The sequence below is a fragment of the Globicephala melas genome, chromosome 4, assembly GCF_963455315.2.
Source record: "Globicephala melas chromosome 4, mGloMel1.2, whole genome shotgun sequence".
Taxonomy (NCBI): domain Eukaryota; kingdom Metazoa; phylum Chordata; class Mammalia; order Artiodactyla; family Delphinidae; genus Globicephala; species Globicephala melas.
This window is the reverse complement of record NC_083317.1, coordinates 74740629-74764301: the sequence shown is the minus strand read 5'-3', so window position 1 is coordinate 74764301 and position 23673 is coordinate 74740629. Positions and strand designations below refer to the sequence as shown.

At 39.6% G+C, this 23673-nt stretch overlaps 1 protein-coding gene across 7 annotated transcripts in view; it reads right to left on the bottom strand.

Moving 5' to 3' along the window:
- The window catches only part of ATP13A4 (ATPase 13A4), a 156166-nt gene that overhangs the window by 34912 nt on the left and 97581 nt on the right, over nt 1–23673 (bottom strand). For all 7 annotated transcript variants that reach the window (XM_060298278.1, XM_060298279.1, XM_060298282.2 and 4 more), the window contains exons 12-19: nt 23334–23522; nt 20259–20320; nt 15276–15426; nt 13627–13713; nt 13245–13398; nt 11994–12105; nt 5106–5230; nt 467–630 (exon numbers count right to left, since the gene is read on the bottom strand). In XM_060298278.1, the coding sequence (XP_060154261.1) occupies nt 467–630; nt 5106–5230; nt 11994–12105; nt 13245–13398; nt 13627–13713; nt 15276–15426; nt 20259–20320; nt 23334–23522 (1044 nt within the window). The remainder of the gene's footprint in view (nt 1–466; nt 631–5105; nt 5231–11993; nt 12106–13244; nt 13399–13626; nt 13714–15275; nt 15427–20258; nt 20321–23333; nt 23523–23673) is intronic.

The following is a 23673-nucleotide window of genomic DNA, read 5'->3' as shown; positions in this document are numbered from 1 at the left end:
ATATTGTTTCACAAGGACATAATAGACATAGGATACTGACAAGATTGGAGATAAATGAATAAAACTTCTTCCCACCCTGAAGATATAGTCTGATTTTCCAATGCACACAGCAGTGTCTCTCTTAGGGACTAAATCCCCTTTGAACCCAGTGGGATGGCTGGCAAGCAAGGGAAAAAATGGAAAATTAGACTTGCAGCCCCACTTACTATATTCTTTCTAAAGACTTTTTTAAGTTTAAAAGAATGGATTATTTCCAGCACCCAGGAAAGCACCATACCTTAAAGCTCAGTAGGAATGGTATGGGAAAATGATATAATTGAGTTCTCTGAACTGTATACATGTTAGACATTTGGAGAAGTATGTTGACCCTAGGTCACCTGTACACCTCTGCCAGTCAAAGCTGCTCAGTAGTCAACACTGTGTGATGAGTCAGATAATATGGCAGAAGGTCTGCTTTTGGGTATACCTGATTCCTATAAGCAATATGTTTCTTCTCTTCGACTAACTGCCAAGATATAGATGCTGATGAGGACTCAGTAGTTTCATTTGCTTCAATGAGAATGACTTTCTGGCTTTCAGAAACCATTCCAGACTTTCTGGCCACTGTTATTGCAGTCTGAAGATTGTCACCTAGAAGAAAGGAAAAGTATCCCAAGATGAGATTGAAGAGACAGAACCAATTCACGTAGAACCTAGAAAGCTAGGGTAAGGAGTTCAGACCTTATTTTTGGTGCGAGAAGAACTAGTCTCTAAGTTCTCTCTCAGCCCTGACCTTCCATGATTCTGTGATCCCTTTTCTTATTATTGCTGCTTTTCATCTGGTTACTTTATGACCTACTAGTATATTTTTGCCAGGGATTGGGAAGTAAAATTAAAAAGGAAAAGTTCAAATATATTTCTGTTATTTGTCAACAGCTTAGTAAATGTTTAGCAAAACTCTACTGGTTTAATATGACATCTCATGGTTCCACTTCCAGCTAATATGGAGTAAGCTCACTAGAATCTATCTCTCCCACTGATTACAATGGAAAACTCTGGAAAAAATACCATTAAAAAAACCTACCTGAGGACTTTGAAAAGTAAACACAAATGGCATAATGTGAAAGGGAGTCAAATTTGGAGAAATAATCTACAAGGTGGAGAGATTCTCAGCTTTTTTTCTCTTTCCTCTCATGTAATTTGACCTGAGTGTGAGCCCCAGTCCCAGAGCTATGCAGATAGCTAAAACTCCAAGAAAAACCTACTTTTTTCTGGCCAAAGGAACCAGGAAAGGGGCACTGGAGGCCTGAAGAGTTGTGAGGGAAATCCTAGAAAGAAGAGAGCTAGACAAGGAGAGTAATTCAGTGTATGAACTATGTAAGCCCCAAGCTCAACCCAGAGCTGTGCACGTGCGGAGCAAACCTGAAGAAGGATAGCAAAAGCTTCAAGAATTGAACTATGATATTAGTCACCTCCCATATTCCAGAGTTTTGCTTGCTAAAACAACAAACTCAACCTTCTCTAGAGGATTTTAACAGGATCCAAAGTATCCCAACATAATATTCAAAATGTTCAGGATTCTCAACATGTGAAAAACCTGGAAAATCTGGCCAATTCTCAAGAAAAAACAATTCAATAGTTGCCTGTCTCAAGATGACCCAGATGTTGGAATTATCAGACAATGCTTTTAAAGCAGCTATTGTAATCCTCCTCCATGTGGTGAAGGTTAATACTCTTGAAATAAATGACAAGATAGAAGTTCTCAACTGAAAAAACAAAGAACAAAGATTGAAGAATATCAAAAGAACTCACATTCATGTCATTAGAGCCCAAGAAGGAGAGGAGAAAGATTGGAACAGGAAAAAAATGTTTTGAAGACATAATAGCAGAAAACTTCCCAAATATGGTAAAAGATTTAAATGTACAGATTCAAGAAGCTCAGTGAATCCCAAACAAGATAAATTCAGTGAAAACCATACCCAGACACATAATCAAGCTGCTAAAAAACCGAAGATAAATCAAATATCTTAGGAGCAGCTAGGGAAAACAATAAATTACATATAGGGAAACAATTCAAATTATCACAGATTTCTCATCAAAAACCATGAAGGCAAGATAACAGTGGAACATCTTTAAAGTGCTGAAAGAAAAAAATTGTCAACTCAGACTCCTATAGCTAATGAAAATATTCTCGGGAATGAAGACATTCTTAGATAAGGGAATCTAAGATAATTTGTGCCAGCAGATATGCTCAAAAAGAAATGCTTAAAGAAGTTCTTTAGGCTGAAGGGAAATGATACCAGAGGGAAACTTGCAACATAAGACACAAACATTTAGGAACAGAAATAATAAAGAGCTGTATAAATATAAAGTCGATTTTTCTTCACTTATGTTCTCCAACTCTTGCCTGTTGAAATTTAGAACTCTAACGTTGTCTGGTGGGGTTTCATTGTATGTCATACACATATATACACAACAATAACAGAGGAGAGAAAATAGGGGATGTTTATGATGATAAGCCTTCTTGAAAGGGTAGGTACAGATATAGTGATTCGTAGAGCAACCACTAAAAATAAATAATGTAACAACCGGCTGGCTATCCCTAACATGGTTTCTCCCAGGTTTCTACCAAAATACTTTGAGAATCCTCAGAAGAGCTAACTGTGGGGAGGGAGATGCTCTAGCCTGAGATCAGAAGAGTACAGGGAGCCCTGAGAGTGAGAGGCTCTTCCACATGCCTCAGCAGGGCGACAACAGCCATCTGCTTTGCAACACAGACCGTTTTGCCATCTGTCACCTGTGAGAGGTCTGTTGTTTAGGACATGCAGCCCAGGCCTGATCCTCAACCATCTGACAAAAAAAGATAAAAACCTACTTAAGAAATTCTGGAAGCTAGATAAGGAAATATAAGGCAGAACAACCAGAACATGACTGGTAAAGCAGGCTAGCTGCTGGAGACAGAAGAAAACTGCATTAAAAATAATGAGAGCACTTAGGAAACTCAAATGGAGCACAGGTAAAACATGGTTTTCTAAAGTCACTCCTACTCCAAAACACAATTTAAGAACTTCACAATTCAAGAGGTGATTTGAAGGAGATCATCCTCATTTTTGATACCCGAGTTTGCAGTTTGAAAAAATTCGGTGCAAAAAAAGAACCCTTAAAGCTCAGAGAAAAATTATAAAAATATGAGAGTTACATAAGATAGACTAAAAGGATCTATGTACAACATGGGAAATATAGCCAATATTTTGTAGCAACTGTAAATGGAATATAGCCTTTAAAAATTATATGAAAAATTTTAAAATATGAGTTACAAGAAAAAAACATAAGAGACTGAGAGGATAGATCCAAGAAGCCTGTCATGTGAATAATGGAAATTCCAGAAGGGAAGAAGGAAAGAGAGAGAACAAAAGCCCTAATTAACAATAGAAGAAATTTTCCTGAGAAGAAGAAGACAGATTAAAAATGCTCACAATGTTCCAGACTAAATTAATGAAAAAAGACAAACATATAGGCACACATTGGTAACATTTCTAAACTCCAAAGTTAAAGGAAAAGGATTATATGTAAACAGAACAAGTTACCTACAGTGGACTCCACTGGCCTTGTGATATGCAATACCAAAAACTGGAAGACAAAAGAATAAAACCTACAGACCATTAATAAAAAAGGACTCTATATATAAAATAGATAACTAATAAGGACCTACTGTATAGCACAGGGAACTCTACTCTGTAATGTAGAGTTCTCTACATTAGTAGTGTAATATAGGTCTCTGTAATGACCTATGTGGGAAAAGAACCTAAAGAAGAGTGGATATATGATAACTGATTCACTTTGCTGAAACTAACATAACATTATAAATCAACTATACTCCAATAAAATTTTTTTTAAAAAGTACTCTAACCCAAACATACTATACCCAGGCAAGACATCATTCACCTATCAGAGCAAAGAAAGATAATTCAGGGTATATAAAAGATCAGAGAGCATATCACCCTTCCAACCCATCCAAGGACAATTCTTCAGAAAAATTACAACCAAGCAAGGAAAGAAACAGAACAGAAATTTCAATATGAAAGAAGTGAAGAGGGAGTGTTGTGAGCGATGAGCTCTTACTTCTACATAAATCTAACTGGTAAAGGATAGATTCTGAGACTGTGTAAAATAAGTGCTAAATAAAAATTTTGAAACAGAAGGGTCATAATGTAAGGGGAATTCTAATAAGTAGTAAACTAACTCAGCAGCACCTAGAAGTTGGGCAGAGGGGCTAAGAAGGGAGAGGGAAAAAGTGATCCAAAAGTCTCTTGGACTGGAGGGTGTGGTAGTGGAGGGGGGTGGAGAAGCTCCAAAGGGGAGGTGAATGTATTCTCGAGTTTCCAACATCAAATTGGGTTCAAGGACAGTGGGATAGGGAGAGACTGCTTTGGTGGGGCAAGACTGTATCCTGATGCCAGAATTCATAGAGTTAAATGCATCTGACTTCGAGAGCAGAGAAAGGGAAGGCAATACACACTCAAAAATCATGAATGCATTAGGAAATCACTGACTCTCTACTCGGAAGCATTCATTAAGAAATTTCTCACATTTCTCTTGCACAATCTTTTCTCACTGCTCCCTTGTTTGTGATTTGGAGTTTGGGAGTGGGAGTAGAAGGGACAGCATTTTTTAATCTCCAGAATTGTAGCTCTCATTGATGGGCCTTCAGTGTATTTTACAGACCATGCTGACTAAGCATTCTTCTTCTCCGAACATTTAATAATAAATATCAACATCTTTGCATGGCTTATGTCTTCTTATTCAGGTGTTATTTCAAACGTTCCCTCTCAGAAAGGACACCTCATCTAAAGTAGCTGGTCAGACACACTTTACCACATCACCCGTTTTATGTATCTCATAACACTTATTGGTAGCTGTTTATTCAATTGAATGATTGATTTTCTATCTTAACCCATGTAAAAGGATGCTCAGAGTAATAACTTTGCCTATTTTGTTGTCCACGTCCAGTGTCTAGAACAGTGTCTGGCCCATAGTAGCAAGTCAACAAGATTGGCTAAATGAGTGAATCTCTGTCTATTTCCACATCAAATTCTTCCTGTTTTCACACACACTTTGTTCTATACCTGTGATCATTACAGTCCTTATCCGGGCTGAGATGAGCTCTTCCAGGGCAGGTTTTGTCTCTTCCTTCAGTCGATTCTCCAAGATCAGCAATCCCAGAAATATCAGGTCTGATTCTACCTGGTCCCTGGAAGTATATGGATGATGGAACAGAAATCACACATTACAGTCTTTCTTACAGGAAGCAAAACAAAAACAAAGTCAGATATCTTCCTCTCAGAGTGGTCCCCACTCACTCGTTCACGCACCATTCCTGGGACACTGAATGTGTGCAGAAACTATCCAGAAAGAAAACAGGAGGGGGCACAAGGATATAGACTTCTGTTCTGACAGAACTGAAATGAAGAGAGGATGCTTATTAAGGATGAGATTAACTTTAATCTTTGTAGAGAATGAATTAAATGACCACAAAGCTGTCTTCCATCTTCTGTGGTGATTTTCATCACCATACCTGTTAACAGCCACCAGAGAGTTCTAGCTCTGGTAGAAAACACCATTAAAAATAAGTGAGGTGAGGCGCCTTCAAGATGGCGGAGGAGTAAGATGTGGAGAACAACTTCCACCCCACAAATAAATCAGAAATACATCTACATGTAGAACATCTACTACAGAACACCTACTGAACGCTGGCAGAAGACCTCAGACATCCCAAAAGCAAGAAACTCCCCACGTACATGGCCATGTGGCTGACAGGGTCTTGGTGCTCTGGCCGGGTATCAGGCCTCTAAGGTTGGAGAGCCGAGTTCAGGACATTGGTCCACCAGAGACCTCCTGGCCCCATGTAATATCAAACGGTGAAAGCTCTCCCAGAGATCTCCATCTCAACGACCAGCAAGGTACAGTGATGGACACCCTAAGCCAAACAACTAGCAAGACAGGAACACAACCCCACCCATTAGCAGAGAAGCTGCCTAAAATCATAATAAGTTCACAGACACCACAAAACACACCACCAGACATGGTCCTGCCCACCAGAATGACAAGATCCAGCCTCATCCACCAGAACACAGGCACTAGTCCCCTCCACCATAAAGCCTACACAACCCACTGAACCAACCTTAGCCACTGGGGGCAGACACCAAAAACAACGGGAACTATGAACCTACAGCCTGAAAGAAGGAGACCCCAAACACAGTCAGTTAAGCAAAATGAGAAGACAGAGAAACACACAGCAGATGGAGGAGCAAGGCAAAAACCCACCAGACAAAACAAATGAAGAGGAAATAGGCAGTCTACCTGAAAAATAATTCAGAGTAATGATAGTAAAGTTGATTCCAAATCTTAGAAATAGAATGGAGAAAATACAAGAAACGTTTAACAAGGACCTAGAACTAAAGAGCAAATAAACAATGATGAACAACACAATAAATGAAATAAAAAATTATCTAGAAGGAATGGATAGCAGAATAACTGAGGCAGAAGAACGATAAGTGACCTGGAAGATAAAATAGTGGAAATAACACAGAGCAGAATAAAGAAAAAAGAATGAAAAGAATTGAGGACAATCTCAGAGACCACTTCGACAACATTAAACACACCAACATTCTAATTATAGGGGTCCCAGAAGAAGAAGAGAAAAAGAAAGGGATGGAGAAAATATTTGAAGAGATTATAGTTGAAAACTTCCCCAATATGGGTAAGGAAATAGTCAATCAAGTCCAGGAAGGGCAGGGAGTCCCATACAGGATAAATCCAAGGAGAAACATGCCATGATACATATTAATCAGACTATCAAAAATTAAATACAAAGAAAAAATATTAAAAGCAGCAAGAGAAAGGCAACAATTAACATACAAGAAAATCCCCATAAGGTTAACAGCTGATCTTTTAGCAGAAACTCTGCAAGCCAGAAGGGGGTGGCAGGACATATTTAAAGTGATGAAAGGGAAAAACCTACAGACAAGATTATTCTACACAGCAATGATATCATTCAGATTTGAGGGAGAAAATAAAATCTTTACAGATAATCAAAAGCTGAGAATTCAGCACCACCAAACCAGCTTTACAACAAGTGCTAAAAAACTTCTCTAGGCAGAAACACAAAATAAGGAAAAGACTTAAAATAACAAACCCAAAACAATTAAGAAAGTGGTAACAGGAAAATACATATCGATAACTACTTTAAATGTAAATGGATTAAATGCTCCAACCAAAAGACATAGACTGGCTGAATGGATACAAAAACAAGACCCGTACATATGCTGTCTACAAGAGACTGGCTTCAGACCTAGCGACACATACAGACTGAAAGTGAGGAGATGGAAAAAGGTATTCCATGCAAATGGAAATCAAAAGAAAGCTGGAGTAGCAATTCTCATATCAGACAAATAGGCTTTAAAATAAAGACTATTACAAGAGACAAAGAAGGACACTATATAATGATCAAGGGATCGATCCAAGAAGAAGATATAACAATTGTAAATATGTATGCACCCAACATAGGAGAACCTCAATACATAACACAAATGCTAACAGCCATAAAAGGGGAAATCGACAGTAACAAAATCATAGTAGGGGACTTAAACACCCCACTTTCACCATTGGACAGATCATCCAAAATTAAAATAAATAAGGAAACACAAGCTTTAAACGACACATTAGATGAGGTGGACAAATTGATATTTATAGGACATTCCATGCAAAAACAACAGAATACACTTTCTTCTCAAGTGCTCATGGAACATTCTCCAGGATAGATCCTATCTTCAGTCACAAATCAAGCCTTGGTAAATTTAAGGAAATTGAAATCATATCAAGTATCTTTTCTGACCACAACGCTATGAGACTAGATACCAAGTACAGGAAAAAAATCTGTAAAAAATACAAACACATGGAGGTTAAACAATACACTACTAAATAACCAAGAGATCACTGAAGAAATCAAAGAGGAAATCAAAAAATACCTAGAAGCAAATGACAATTAAGACAGGATGACTCAAAACCTATGGGATGCAGCAAAAACAGTTGTAAGAGGGAAGTTTATGGCAATACAATCCTACCTAAAGAAACAAGAAACATCTCAACTAAACAACCTAACCCTACAGCTAAAGCAATTAGAGAAAGAAAAACAAAAAAACCCCAAAGTTAGCAGAAGGAAAGAAATCATAAAGATCAGATCAGAAATAAATGAAAAAGAAATGAAGGAAACAGTAGCAAAGATCAATAAAACTAAAAGCTGGTTCTTTGAGAAGATAAACAAAATTGATAAACCATGAGCCAGACTCATCAAGAAAAAAAGGGACAAGACTCTAATCAACAGAATTAGAAATTAAAAAGGAGAAGTAACAACTGACATGCAGAAATACAAAGGCTCATGAGAGATTACTACAAGCAACTGTATGCCAATAAAATGCACAGCTTGGAAGAAATGTACAAATTCTTAGAAAAGCACAACCTTCCAAGACTGAATCAGGCAGAAAGAGAAAATATAAACAGACCAATCACAAACACTGAAATTGAGACTGTGATTAAAAATCTTCTAACAAACAAAAGGCCAGGACCAGATGGCATCACAGGCGAATTCTATCAAACATTTAGAGAAGAGCTAACACCTATCCTTCTCAAACTCTTCCAAAATATATCAGAAGGAGGAACACTCCCAAACTCATTCAACGAGGGCACCATCACCCAGATACCAAAACCAAAGATGTCACAAAGAAAGAAAACTACAGGCTAATATCACTGATGAACATACATGCAAAAATCATCAACAAAATACTAGCAAACAGAATCCAACAGCACACTAAAAGGATCATACACCATGATCAAGTGGGGTTTATCACAGGAATGCAAGGATACTTCAAAATATACAAATCAATCAATGTGATACACCATATTAACAAATTGAAGGAGGAAAACCTTGATCATCTCAATAGATACAGAAAAACTTTTGAAAAATTTCAAAACCAATTTATGATAAAACCCCTCAGAAAGTAGGCACAGAGGGAACTTACCTCAAAATAATAAAGGCCATATATGACAAACCACAGCCAACGTCGTTCTCGATGGTGAAAAATTGAAACCATTTCCACTAAGATCAGGAACAAGACAAGGTTGCTCATTCTCACCACTATTATTCAACATAGTTTTGGAAGTTTTAGGCACAGCAGTTAGAGAAGAAAAAGAAATAAAAGGAATCCAAATCAGAAAAGAAGTAAAACTGTGACTGTTTTCAGGTGACATGATACTATACATAGAGAATCCGAAAGATGCTACCAGAAAACTACTAGAGCTAATCAATGAATCTGGTAAAGTAGCAGGATACAAAACTGACGCACAGACTTCCCTGGTGGCGCAGTGGTTGAGAGTCTGCCTGCCAATGCAGGGGAAACGGGTTCATGCCTCGGTCTGGGAAGATCCCACGTGTCGCAGAGCGGCTGGGCCCGTGAGCCATGGCTGCTGAGCCTGCGCGTCCAGAGCCTGTGCTCCGCAACGGGAGAGGCCACGACAGTGAGAGGCCCATGTACCGCAAAAAAAAAACAAACAAAAAACTAATGCACAGAAATCTCTTGCATTCCTATACACTAATGATGAAATATCTGAAAGAGAAATTAAGGAAACACTCCCATTTACCCCTGCAACAAAAAGAAAAAAATACCTAGGTATAAACCTACCTAAAGAGACAAAAGACCTGTATGCCGAAAACTATAAGACACTGATGAAAGAAATTAAAGATGACACAAACAGATGGCGAGATATACCATGTTCTTGGATTGGAAGAATGAACATTGTGAAAATGACTATACTACCCAAAGCAATCTACAGAATCAATGCAATCCCTATCAAACTACCAATAGCATTTTTCACAGAACTAGAACAAAACATTTCACAATTTGTATGGAATCACAACAGACCCCGAATAGCCAAAGCAATCTTGAGAAAGAAAAAAGGAGCTGGAGGAATCAGGCTCCCTGATTTCACACTGTACTACAAAGCTACAATAATCAAGGCAGTATGGTACTGGCACAAAAACAGAAATATAGATCAATGGAACAGGATAGAAAGCTCAGAGATAAATCCATGCACATTTGGTCACCTTATCTTTGATAAAGGAGGCAAGAATATACATGGAGAAATGACAGCCTCTTCAATAAGTGGTGCTGGGAAAACTGGACAGCTACATGTAAAAGAATGAAATTAGAACACTTCCTAACACCATACACAAAAATAAACTGAAAATGGATTAAAGGCCTAAACGTAAGGCCAGACTCTATAATTAGAGGAAAACACTCTAGAGGAGAACACTTAGAGGCAGAACACTCCATGACATAAAACACAGCAAGATCCTTTTGGACCCACCTCCTAGAGAAATGGAAATAAAAACAAAAATAAACAAAGGGACATAGTGAAACTTAAAAGCTTTTGCACAGCAAAGGAAACCATAAACTAGATGAAAAGACAACCGTCAGAATCAGAGAAAATATTTTCAAATGATGCAACTGACAAAGGATTAATCTCCAAAATATACAAGCAGCTCATGCAGCTCAATATCAAAAAAAAAAAAAAAACAACCCAATCCAAAAATGGGCAGAAGACCTAAATAGACTTTTCTCCAAAGAATATATAGAGATTGCCAGCAAACACACAAAAGGATGCTCAACATCGCTAATCATTAGAGAAATGCAAATCAAAACTACAATGAGGTATCACCTCACACTGGTCAGAATGGCCATCATCAAAAAATCTACAAACAATAAATGCTGGAGAGGGTGTGGAGAAAAGGAAACCCTCTTGCACTCTTGGTGGGAATGTAAATTGATACAGCCACTATGGAGAACAGTATGGAGGTTCGTCAAAAAACTAAAAATAGAACTACCATATGACCCAGTAATCCCATTACTGGGCATATACCCTGAGAAAACCATAATTCAAAAAGAGTCATGTACCACAAAGTTCATTGCAGCACTATTTACGATAGCCAGGACATGGAAGCAACCTAAGTGTCCATCGACAGATGAATGGATAAAGAAGATGTGGCACATATATACAATGGAATATTACTCAGCCATAAAAAGAAACGAAATTGAGCCATTTGTAATGAGGTGGACAGACCTAGAGTCTGTCATACAGAGTGAAGTAAGTCAGAAAGAGAAAGGCAAATACCGTATGCTAACACATATATATGGAATTTAAGAAAAAAAAATGTCATGAAGAACCTAGGGGTAAGACAGGAATAAAGACACAGACCTACTAGAGAATGGACTTGTGGATATGGGGAGGGGGAAGGGTGAGCTGTGACAAAGCAAGAGAGAGGCATGGACACATATACGCTCCCAAACGTAAGGTAGATAGCTAGTGGGAAGCAGCCGCATAGCACAGGGAGATCAGCTCGGTGCTTTGTGACCGCCTGGAGGGGTGGGATGGGGAGGGTGGGAGGGAGGGAGATGCAAGAGGGAAGAGATATGGGAACATATGTATATGTGTAACTGATTCACTTTGTTATAAAGCAGAAATTAACACACCATTGTAAAGCAATTATACCCCAATAAAGATGTTAAAAAAAAATAAAAAATAATAAAATCCCAAAATAGCTAATTAATTATCAAAAATAATTTAAAACCAAACTTATATTTGGTTCAAAATGGGGGCATGACCACAATTTCAAACCCTCTGAAACATGGGCTGTATTCGTATATCTGTCTTCACAAAGCTGTACAATCACATCATACTTTACCATTTATACAGCTATTTCTCATCAGTTCTCCCAGTCAGTGTTCACATCAGCTTTGTGATTTAGGCAGGGCAGGGATGACTATATCCCCATTTACTAAGTTCAGAGGCATTTCAGGCACACAAATTCAGTAAGCTGTGTTGCTGGGTCCACTGCCCAGTCTGCTGCGTCTTCCCATGAAACCATTCTGCTTTATCAAAATTCCCCCCACCCCATTTACCTCATCAAGGCAGTGGTATGATGGTCCATTTCCAGCTTTTTGTAGGCCAGTCCTATGACCCGGAAGCCCTGTGTCGTGTAAATCTGAAGTTCACTAACAAAACTAGTTGGTACTGTTCAGAAAATAACACAAGATTAGTATGCAATATGAACTCAGCTAGAACTGGGAGAGAAATTCTTTACAAAGAGATCCAACTCTTGCCCAAGAAAACACACCTCTAAAAATGTACACAAACAAGTCAGTGGGAATGTTAAATATTACTACATTGTCACGATTGACCTCTTGGGATCCAGTGAAGCAGAAATGAAAAGGAAGCACTCAAAAAACAAAAAGAAGAAGAAGAATGGGAAAAGTGTATGATTCTTTTTTTCTCCAGTTTAACCATCAAATATTTATTGAGTCTACTATGGGTCAGGAATTAGCTATGCAGAGATTGCACTGCAATTGCCACTCTGAGGATCTTTGTCTAGTAGGGTAACAGCCAGTAGACTAACAATACAATCGAATGAGATCCTTGCTATGACCCAGGCAGTTACAGCACGCTATGGAAACAGTTGGTGCATCTATCAGACAGCGAGGATGCGATTAGATGGAGAAGGGAAAGGGCATTTTGGCTGAGGGAGCATCATGTGCTCAGGCACAGGGCCATGAGACAGCAAACCTTGATAGTTCATCTCAGGCGGAGCACAGGATGTGAAGATAGGAGTGGTAAGGAAACTCTGGGAAGTTTGATAGGAGTCAGATTATGAAGGCCTTAGATATGATCCTAAAGGAGATTATCCTGGAGTCTATGAGAAGCAATCCAAGAATGAAAGCAGGAATGTGCTAACATAATTATACTGTGTGACAGAAAAAACAATCCGGTCACAGTGTGAAGAGTAGGGGACACTGTGGGGCAGGGAACAAATTCACCAATTATGAAGTGATCCAGTGGAGGGATGATGAGGGCCTGAGGTGATGGAGTGACAGGGCCATGGATTAGCAATTGACAAGACAGAGGCACTGAGGGAGAGAGAGAAATCCAGGAAGAATCCTAAACTGGGATGGGGGAGTAGTACCTTCATTCACTAAGATGGGAAATAGAGAGAGTGAGAAAGATAAGCTTGGTTTTGGTACCGAGTTTGAGATGCCAGTGAGTCATCCAATTGGTGATGGCCAGTAGGCAACTGGATTCATTGATCAAATGCTGAGGGGACATATGTGGGTTGGAAATACAGATTTGCCCATTGTAATATAAGTCTGTCCACTTACCTGTCTCAGGTTGGCAAAAGCTGGCCACCCTCTCTGGTGCACCTTTCATGAACGCCAGCCAGTCACCCCCCATCTCTTGGACAATGACTGTCATCCTCTGCAGCGCTGATGAGAATGGGAACTGATGCAGGATTGCGATTCCTTCCACTGGGACCTGGGTGAGGGATGGGGAATGGAGAGGGACACACCACATGGCTTCTAGCTATTGGAAATTAATTACTCCTTTTCCAATCCTTAGCTTAGCAAATAAGGGAAACAAGGTCTCACCAATTTTCACATGTGGAATTCAAAGAGACACATCTCTGAGCTTTCAAAATTGTGGGCCTGCCAGGACTTTCCTTCTGAGTTGGGTTTTGTGGAGTGGAGAGCAGGCAAGGCTTACCTGGCTGGCTGTTTTGCAGGGCTTAACAACCATGGCGCATGCTGGCGCTCCCTTGATGTGGAAATCATGCCCGGAAACCACCATTTCCTATTTCAAACAGGATGTTTCATTGTAGAGATTTCTTTCTTGTTCATCCACTAATACTGTGCTCAAACCCTTCCCTTGAGAAAATCTCAAGCCGTCTCAATATTTTCTCCTCCCTCAGCTACACGGAGGTGAACCAGACTTAATTCGCCACACACAAAAATAATGCATTGGAAATGCTAGGAACTTGAAGGGCAGACACTTCTGAATTATTCATGCAATTTCTCCTGCTTTCTCTGCTGGAAGGTGCTGCATAAAGGCTCATTCTCCATTTCTGAAGGGCTTAACTTGAAAACACTGAGCGTGAATAGCTCGCACCTTTCTGCCTTTTTTCTCCTGGTTCACTCTCCTGCTCTTCGCTCTCTGTCTAATTTGGATTGATGATGCCCACGGTACAGCAGGGCAGGGACTGTGATGTATGTGGTTAATGTTCAGTAAACACTCGGGAATTGCTATAATAAAGACCCTAAATTATAGTCAGAGGAACCTTTTACTCAAAGATGCCAAAATGCTTTATAATCATCTCACTGAGTGGCAGAAAAAAATCTCAGAGAAGAAATTATAATCCCTACTTAAAGGTACAGAAACAGTAACCCAAGAAGGATGGAGAAAGTTACATCAGACTGCTACAGAACCATGCCCTATTAGCGATGGAAGGGACCCTAAAGATTGTCTCCTTCAGTGGGGCTCACACATGTATCACAGGGGCCTGGAGCTGAACCAGGCTATACGGGGTGGAGGCGGGCTTGTAGCTAAGTAGGTGGGGATGTGTGTTCCCTAAGCTGTGCTTTTACTCCCCATTTTGCTATCTCAACCAGAGTAACTCCAACGATTTGTTTCGTGTAGGATGCTTTTGAATAAAATTTCCTTTTAAGAAAAGATTCCCGCTTTTTTGTTTTCTTTTAGGTGAACACTGCTGGTCTAATTCAATCCCCTCATTTTAAAGTTATGGCAAACCCCAACAGGAGAGATGACCTCACGAGGTGAAGGAGTCAATCAGAACAGAGTCAAGACTAGAACCGGGAGAGCCGGATTCCTCCTCCTGAACAAGGCCATTTGATCTGAAATCTACTTCAGAGTCTCAACAAAATCCCTCCTGGTTTTCCTTTTCATTGTCTAGTCTTAGAGACAAAATTAATACTAAAGTAGTAGGAATAAAACTCCTGGTAACAACAAATTATCCTAAGCACTGGGGATAGTGATGTTTCCTAATCCCCATGTTCTAGATAACTCTGAAACCAGACATGGCTCATACTACAGCTGGAAAGGGTTAGAAAATAATTATATAATAATTATACTAATACTATTGAGCTGGTAATGTATTCCAGGCACAGCACCAGGGATTTTTTTAATGCGTCCTTCCACTTAATCCTCGCAATAACCCTAATATGGAAATACACTGTACAGAGGAGAAAACTGGGGCTCGGATGAGTTTGCCCCTCACTGCCATATGTACTCCATATTGGAGACCTCACATTTTTATGAGTATTGAATAGCTATGATAACACCTGGCTTGGTCTGGCATTGAAGAAGCTTCTTAGAATCTTTGCAGAACAGAAGCTTACCCAGGTAGTAGCTTCAAACATTTTGAGGTCCAGTGGGTCTCCATGGATGGTCCCATCCAGGAGGATCAGAGAATGGCAGCTGGCCATGGCTGCGTACAGTGGGCTCCATGGCAGAGCCTTGCCCGAGGCAAAGCTGTGGACTTCCTGGAAGCTAAAGGAGAAAAGGGAAAGGGCTTTAGTCTATTCCTGCAGGCCAGAATGGAGCTTCTGGAGGTGACCATCCTTTTAAAAAATAAGTTGATATACTTTGTTACATTACATATCTACACTCTAATCTCCCCAAATGAATACTGCTTCATTCATCCATCATCCTTACATAAGTTCAATGAGTATGAGAAAAAGTCCTGAGGTTCTCTCAAGCTCTTTCTTCCCTCTTTTCCTTAACGTCTCTCTGGCACTGATTTAAATCCAGAGGTATAGAAAGAGCTAGCAGTATCACCCTTAGTTCTAAGTGCGTCCACTCCCACCTGAGCTTCCAGACCACTTTATCTCTTATGCTGTGAGACAGAACAGGCTAGCTCATACTATAGCTACTTGTGTATATCTGTGTATCTCCTTCAATCTATTCTTCAGGGCAGGGCTGTCTCTTCCATATCTCTCTCTCCAACATATCTGATGTTTGGCCCACAGCAGACAGTCAACAAATTTAAGAGCAAATAAATGAATGAGTTGGTTACTGGAAATCTGAAAGACCATAATGGTAAAGAAATGAATTTTTTTTTTTTTTTTTTTTTTGCGGTACGCAGGCCTCTCACTGTCGTGGCCTCTCCCGTTGCTGAGCACAGGCTCCGGACGTGCAGGCTCAGTGGCCATGGCTCACGGGCCCAGCCGCTCTGCGGCATGTGGGATCTTCCCGGACTGGGGCACGAACCCATGTCCCCTGCATTGGCAGGCGGACTCTCAACCGCTGAGCCACCAGGGAAGCCCCAAGAAATGAAATTTTTAAAAGACATTTTGAAAAGGACACGGCATTCTCCTCTTCCACCCCGGCATCTAGGATCTATATTGCAGCCATCATCACCATTGCTTTCTGTAGAAAGTCCCGAGATACAACTCTAACCGAGAGTTGTATCTAAAATCTAAAATCTACCGAGATACAACTCAAACATCATATGCAGGGTTCTTTTACTAACTCAGAGTTGAAGTCATCAAGTTTGGCACTGGGCCTACAAAAGGATGTCCTCTGGACCTTATTGGTCAGTCCCTTCTTACATGTTTAGCACAGTAAGTGGTTCACAAGGCAGGCCATACTATTTGGTGGACCCTGAGCGGCTGAAGGTGCTTCCTGGATTAAGGCCAAATCTGATTCTTGGAGCCAGTCAGAATCTACTTGTTCCTCCTCCTCCACATGTCAACTTCCTTCAGATCTGTGGCCAGCTTGGCTGTACCCCCTTTAATACTCCCTTCCTCTGGGATTACACAGGAACCTCTAGCTGTGCTTCCAATGTGCAGTTTCCAGACCTCTGACCTTCCTAGTTACTGTTTGTAATTTTTACTATTTACCATAGTTTGTCTTAAAACACAGTCTCCAGGATCAGACTATTATCTCTCATGATATGGACCCTGCCTTTCCTTCGGTTGCTCTAGCGTTTTGTTCCTGAAAGCATGTACATCAGAATGTTAACTCGTAATTCAGCCACATTTCTTCCTGGTTTCCCCATTCAAGCTTCCTTAAGAGCTCAAAAACCTCTCCACGGAGCCTGTTGATCATATCATTATATATTGAAAGATCAAGTTATCTCAGTGGTTACAATATGTCTCTGGTATTTTAGTAAACATCTAAAAGGAAGCAGTCACCATCAGTGATGAACACAGATTCTCAAGCTCACGCTGTAAAGCAAACACAGATCAGGAAAAAAGAATCTTATCTTTAAGATGGCACACAAACTGTCTTCCGTATGTAATTCTGAATACACAGTTCTGAGTTTGGGAGGATCGGGCCAGACCCTGGTTTGCACAAAAATAAATAGAACCCTCTGTCATCCCTGACCTTGAACTATTATTTGAATGTTTATGACTTATCAAGACCAGGTAGCTCAGGTAGACTTCCAATGACTTTGAAGTACCTGGCACATTAGGCAGGCCCTCTTTGGAAAAGATAAGAATTATTAGAAATGAGCTTACAGTTTACAATAAGATATTTAACAGCGACTAAGTCAGGTGCTGACTTCTTGTTTAGAATTTAATCTGTTTTCTCTTATTCTATCAGTTAAATTTGTCAATTAAAAAAACTTTGGGGGAATTCCCTGGTGGTCCAGTGGTTAAAAATCCGCCTTCCAATGCAAGGGACGTGGGTTCAATCCCTGGTCAGGGAACTAAGATCCCACATGCCGTGGGGCAGCTAAGACTGAGTGCCGCAACTACTGAGCCCGTGAGCGCTAGAGCCCATGTGCCACAACTAGAGAGCCCACATGCTGGAACTACTGAGCCTGCGCACCACAGTTAGAGAGAAGCCTGCACATCACAATGAAGAGCCCATGTGCCGTGACTAGACCTGATGCAGCCAAATAAATAAATAAATACTTAAAAAAAATTTTTTAAAAAGGTTTAATTGCTCTTTTAGTCATTTAGAGCCAACTTTAACCTTTTTGAAGGAGGGAAAGGAGGGAGGGGGTAGGAGAGTGACAGCTTGGATTAATCTATCAATAATCTAAATAGTATATCAATTATTTTTATTTAAATTTGACAAGTCACTTTTAGAAACAGAAAGTTTTAAAAGTTTTGTGAATAAGAGGATGTCAATTCAATAAGGAGAAGAGCATTCAAAAGATGGAACATATTAAGTTCACTTTAAATAAACAAACATTTATTGTGAATCTACTATGTGTGCCTCCTATAGTGCTATATGGCATTAGGGACACAAATATAAATAAGAAAAAGACTGCTCTCTGAATGCTCACATATTTGAATAAATGCATATATTTTTTATAGACACTGAAACAGGAAAATACTAAAAACAAGAAGACCAGGTATATATCCAAATCTATTTTCAAGAGAAAATGAAAAGAACTTTAGAAAGTTACCACTTGTAACAGCCTCCTTCTATAGACTAAAATGGTTAGAAGCACCAGGATTAATTTTTCAACTCCAGAAATGGACTTGTTTATAAATAATACATTAATATGAAAATGTGTTAAACATATATAATTAAAACATTTTATGGATAAATCATATGTCATTTGCATAATGCAGAAGAATCATGAGGTACCTTTTATGTATAAGATGCTTTGTGATTTAGGTTGCAAGTATGAGAGGGAAATATTTTCATTAAAAAAACAAAACCTGCTGGCTTTCCGAATAAAGTCGTATTCCTTTGCCTCAAAAAAAACAAAAAACAAAACCTGAGCTCATGCAGCTCAATATCTAAAAAACAAACAACCCCACCAAAAAATGGGAGGAAGATCTAAGCAGACATTTCTCCAAAAAAGACGTACAGATGGCTAAGTGGCACATGAAAAGACGCTCAACATCACTAATTATTAGAGAAATGCAAATCAAAGCTACAATGAGGTATCACCTCACACCGGTTAGAATGGCCATCATCAAAAAATCTACAGACAATAAATGCTGGAGAAGGTGTGGAGAAAATGGAACTCTCCTACCCTGTTGCTGGGGATGTAAATTGATACAGTCACTACGGAGAACAGTCTGGAGATTCCTTAAAAAACTAAAAATAGAGCTACCATATAATCCAGCAATCCCATTCCTGGGCATATATCTGGAGAAAACCATAATTCGAAAAGACACATGCACCCCAATGTTCATTGCAGCACTATTTGCAATAGCCAGGTCATGGAAGCAACCTAAATGCCCATCGACAGATGAATGGATAAAGAAGAAGTGGTACATATATACAATGGAATATTATTCAGCCATAAAAAGGAACAAAATTGGGTCATTTGTAGGGATGTGGATGGATCTAGAGACTGTCATACAGAGTGAAGTAAGTCAGAAAGAAAAAAACAAATATTGTATGTTAACGCATATATGTGGAACCTAGAAATATGGTACAGATGAACTGGTTTGCAAGGCAGAAATTGAGACACAGATGCAGAGAACAAACGTTATGGACACCAAGGGGGGAAAGTGGCAGGGGGTGGGGTGGTGGCGTGATGAATTGGGCGATTGGGATTGACATGCATATACTGATGTGTATAAAATGGATGACTAATAAGGACCTGCTGTATAAAAAAATAAATAAAATGAAATTCAAAAGCAAAAAAAAAAAGACAAAAAAATTGATTTAAAAAAACCTGAAATCACCTATACCTCAATTTAAAAAAAAAAACCCTCAAAACCTGAACTTGTCATATGTTCGTGTTCTGATAAGGCTGGAAGTTGCAGTGGGGAGAAAAAGCAGGCAGAGAAGCAAACTCAAACAAGAGAGCCCCAGCAGAGGGACATGGAAATCTTTACCACGTTAAGTTGTAAACTGCCAAAACGGAGTCCATTCTGGCCAGAAAAGAGGAGCTTCTGGCAGCCAGAAAGTAGTGTTGCCAGAACTAGAATACCAAGGAAAATGAAGTACACTAGCTGTGGTTCCACAGATGTTCCTCGTTCTGAAATTCAGTGTCTACAAGTCAGGGCAGTGTTCCTCCTAGCACATGGAAAAGCTTCATTTTGTACAAGAAATGTTACCTCCTTGAAGGACAGTGTCTTGGTACTGTCCAAATGACACACACTGGCCCTGAACTAATATGCTGACAGCAAATCACATTTTAGCAAAGATTTAAATGCAGTGTCAAAACTTGCCCTTCATCTCCTTGGTTCTGTGAGTGTCCCGGGGCTGGGACTGGGGTGGAGGAAATAGCACGTTTTAGTGAGCTTTGGAAGTAGTCAAGAAGAGAAATTAAATGAAGATACTCTGGCAACTACTGCTCACCAAAGCCAGTGCCAAAATCTTTCCATTATTAGTATTCAGGAAGAAAAACAAAGAGTTCTGGGAAAAGAGAAATGACAATGCATTTGGTCCCAAGTACTCACCCACTCCTATCACAGGGCACGACTCCCCAGAGATCCAAGCCATCCCTTGTTAAGGTACCTGTCTAAACAGAAACAAGAGCTCGGTTGACTCTGAAGATGCAGCAGCCCCACAGTGACACTGATAAGCTATGTTTTAACAGGAAAATATATGTCACAACACATGATTAAGATCAGCTCTTCAAGGAAGGACACAATAAGGTGGGTATCTGGAGTCCTGGGTGGAAGATTTGATGAACTCACAGCAGTTGTGTGACAAGCTGGCACTTAATCTCTTTGAACTTTAGTGTTCTCAGCAATAAAGGGAAGAAAACGGTACCTGCCTTACATATTTCAGAGGCTTGTTTCGAGAACTTAACAGAAGACTGAATGGATGGGAGAGTCCTTGGTAAGCCTGCTTTTAAGAGCTATAAAATGGGTGAGTCTCCACAGATAAAGAGAACAGCCTCGTGGTTGCCAAGGATGGGGGCAGTGACGGAGGGATGGATTGGGAGTTTGGGATTAACAGATGCAAACTATTATATATAGGATGGATAAAAAACAGGGTCCTACTGTATAGCACAGGGAAATATATTCAGTATCCTGTGATAAACCATAATGGAAAAGAATAAGGAAAAGAATGTATATATGTATAGCTGAGTCACTTTGCTGTGCAGCAGAAACTAAACACAACTATACTTCAATACAATTTTTTAAAAATGGGTGAGTCCCAGCACTTATAGCAAAAGTTAAAAGTATGTCATCAGAAACAAGTAATGGAAGTAGAATTTTTCACTGTTCTAAAGAAATATGATAGTTTGCTATTTGACATCTATTTGGTAAAAAGGGGTTTGTTGGTATTTCTCTCAGCGCGGTGATGAAGAGCTTGGACTGGGCTAAAACACCAGCTGTGTGACCTGGGCCAATTATTTAATCCCCCTAAACATCAGAGCCCTTATCAGTAACATGGTCATAATCATATAGGGTTGTTTTAAAAATTAAATGAGATACTACAAAGTGCCTAACTTAATGTCTGGCATAGAGTAAGAGCTGAGAATAATGATAATTGCTCATAATTATTACTTAATTTTTTATTCAAATTCATATCACAATTATCTTTCCCACCCCCTGTTTCGTTTTCCAAGTCCAAGGATAACGTGATCCTAGAACCAGAACATCTTTTCTTATGATGCTAGTTTGATCACGAAATAACACTGAGATGGTGGCAACAGCCATATTAACCTTCTGTTCTTGGTAGATCTCTCTGATATTCAAGTAATTACAAAATACAAGTAATTATAAAGTAATTACAAGTAATTATAAAATACAGCTCTGATCCCATTAATTCTCTGCTTTCAAAAACCTTCACTGTACCGTTTAATGGGTACTGAGTTTCCGTTTGGGAAGAGGGAAGAAGCTCTGGAGATGGATAGTGGTGATGGTTGCACAGAAATGTGAAAACACTTAAAGCCACAGAAAAATGGTTAAAACGGTAAATTTTATGTTACGCATCTTTTGCCACAATAAAAAATAAATTAAGAAAATGGAAGGCAACAATAAAAAAAAGAAGAGAAAACACCTTCAATGGCTCCCCACTGCCTAAAGAGTATGTAAAAATTTCTTAGCCATACATTTGAAGTCTACAACACCCTCTCCTGTTACTAATGTTCTGCTCTGATCAAAATCACACTCTATTGCTCTCCTGACTCCTTGCCCACATTCGCCTGCCTACAATGTCCTCGGGTTTTATATCTTTTGGAATTTTCTGTATATTATGATATTTGACATGTTACAAAATCTCTCTCTCTTTTAAATCTATTTTTAATTGTGAAAACGGTGGTTTACATTATGTTATAACTAAAATTATATAAGTCCTGTGTGCACAGCCTTAGAGTTCTACTTCTGTATGCCATACAGTGTGCCCACCACCAAAAGTTTAACTTGAGAAACCTTTCTGACGGACAGACTGCCTCCTTGGGGCTAGCCAGTTCTTAGAGATAACCAGGGTCTCGGCCAACGGCATGTCTTTGATATGCAAACTAACCAGTAAAGGAGTCATACCTTCTCCATCTGCCCAGATTCCCCAGGAAACAGTCTCTCTGACTTAATCAACCCAGCGCCAGCTGCAAGACAACTGAAGACCATTCCTGTAGCCCAAAGCCCACCAAAATCATTCACACTAGCCAATTGCCAGCGGTGTACCCTGCTCTGTCTTGCCCTTCCTGCAGAAACTCCTATAAAGGCCATAACCCAAGCACTCCCCTCACTCCTGCTTTGCTTCCTGATCAAAATCTGGCATTCCTCCTGGGGCCTTGCCTGGTGAGACTCTTCTGTCTGGGGGAACTGTGAGTAACATTAAACTTTTCTTTCAATGGCATCGACCTCTGCCTGTGGTCACTTAGTCACCTTTATAAATTAAGACCCAGGCACAAAACAGCCCTTCATTTCCATCTTACCCTCTTACAGCTCTCACCTTCACGCCAGCACACGTGTATATAGACAAAAAGAATATATTCAGGAGAAGGTAGAATAAGAGGCTGATTGGGAGTAACTGGCATGGGATCAAGGATTATTTTAAGCAATACACTGCAGATGGGAAAATACAGTAAGGGATTGACTGGGGATTTATTTTAACCAAGTCTCATAGTAAGACACAGCTAAATAAACTCTTCCTTTTTTATTCATTCATTAATTCAATGAATATTTACTGAGCACTGACTGTGTGCCAGGTAACAGTCCTAGCATTAGGGATACAGTAGTAACGGTAATAAAAGTCTTAAATTTTGTTCTTTGCATGAGGGTATTGACTACAGAGGGACGGAATGCTATTTTAATTCATTGTGTTTCATAGAATATTAGAGGTGGAAGAACCTTAAAATATTCACCTATTCCGTCTCTACTCTTCCTTCTCTAAACCCTAGAATCTGAGAGCTCAAGAGATGTATCTGTCCTAGATCACACATCCAACCAGAGACAAAAGGAAGTCAGGTACCCAGTACCCACATCTAATGTTTCCTGCCTCACAAGAGTGTAAAGTACCTGTGCATGATGACAATGATAATAAAAATGTCACTGAGGATAAGAATGAAACACACATACCTTGTCAAAGCAGACAAGGTTTAATTGTCCACATACATTAATCCTCTGGGGGCTAATACAAAAGATGCCTCTCTTCTTCAGCCTCCGCTGGGCATAGATAATGCCTGTGGTCAGGGCAGCAGGTAGAGCGGGAGGAACCGCAATTGTGATGACATCAAGGGCTTTCTTCACCACCTCCTCCGGAGGTTCCTGGGAAGATAAAGTCCCTCTTTAGCTATTACAGATAAATCAACCGTGAACACTTTTATACATATGACTTTTTTCTTCCTTTTTGTTTACTTCTTTAGGTCAAATTCCTAGAAATGATGTGAGTGGGCCAAACGTGGTTTAAAGGGTATGA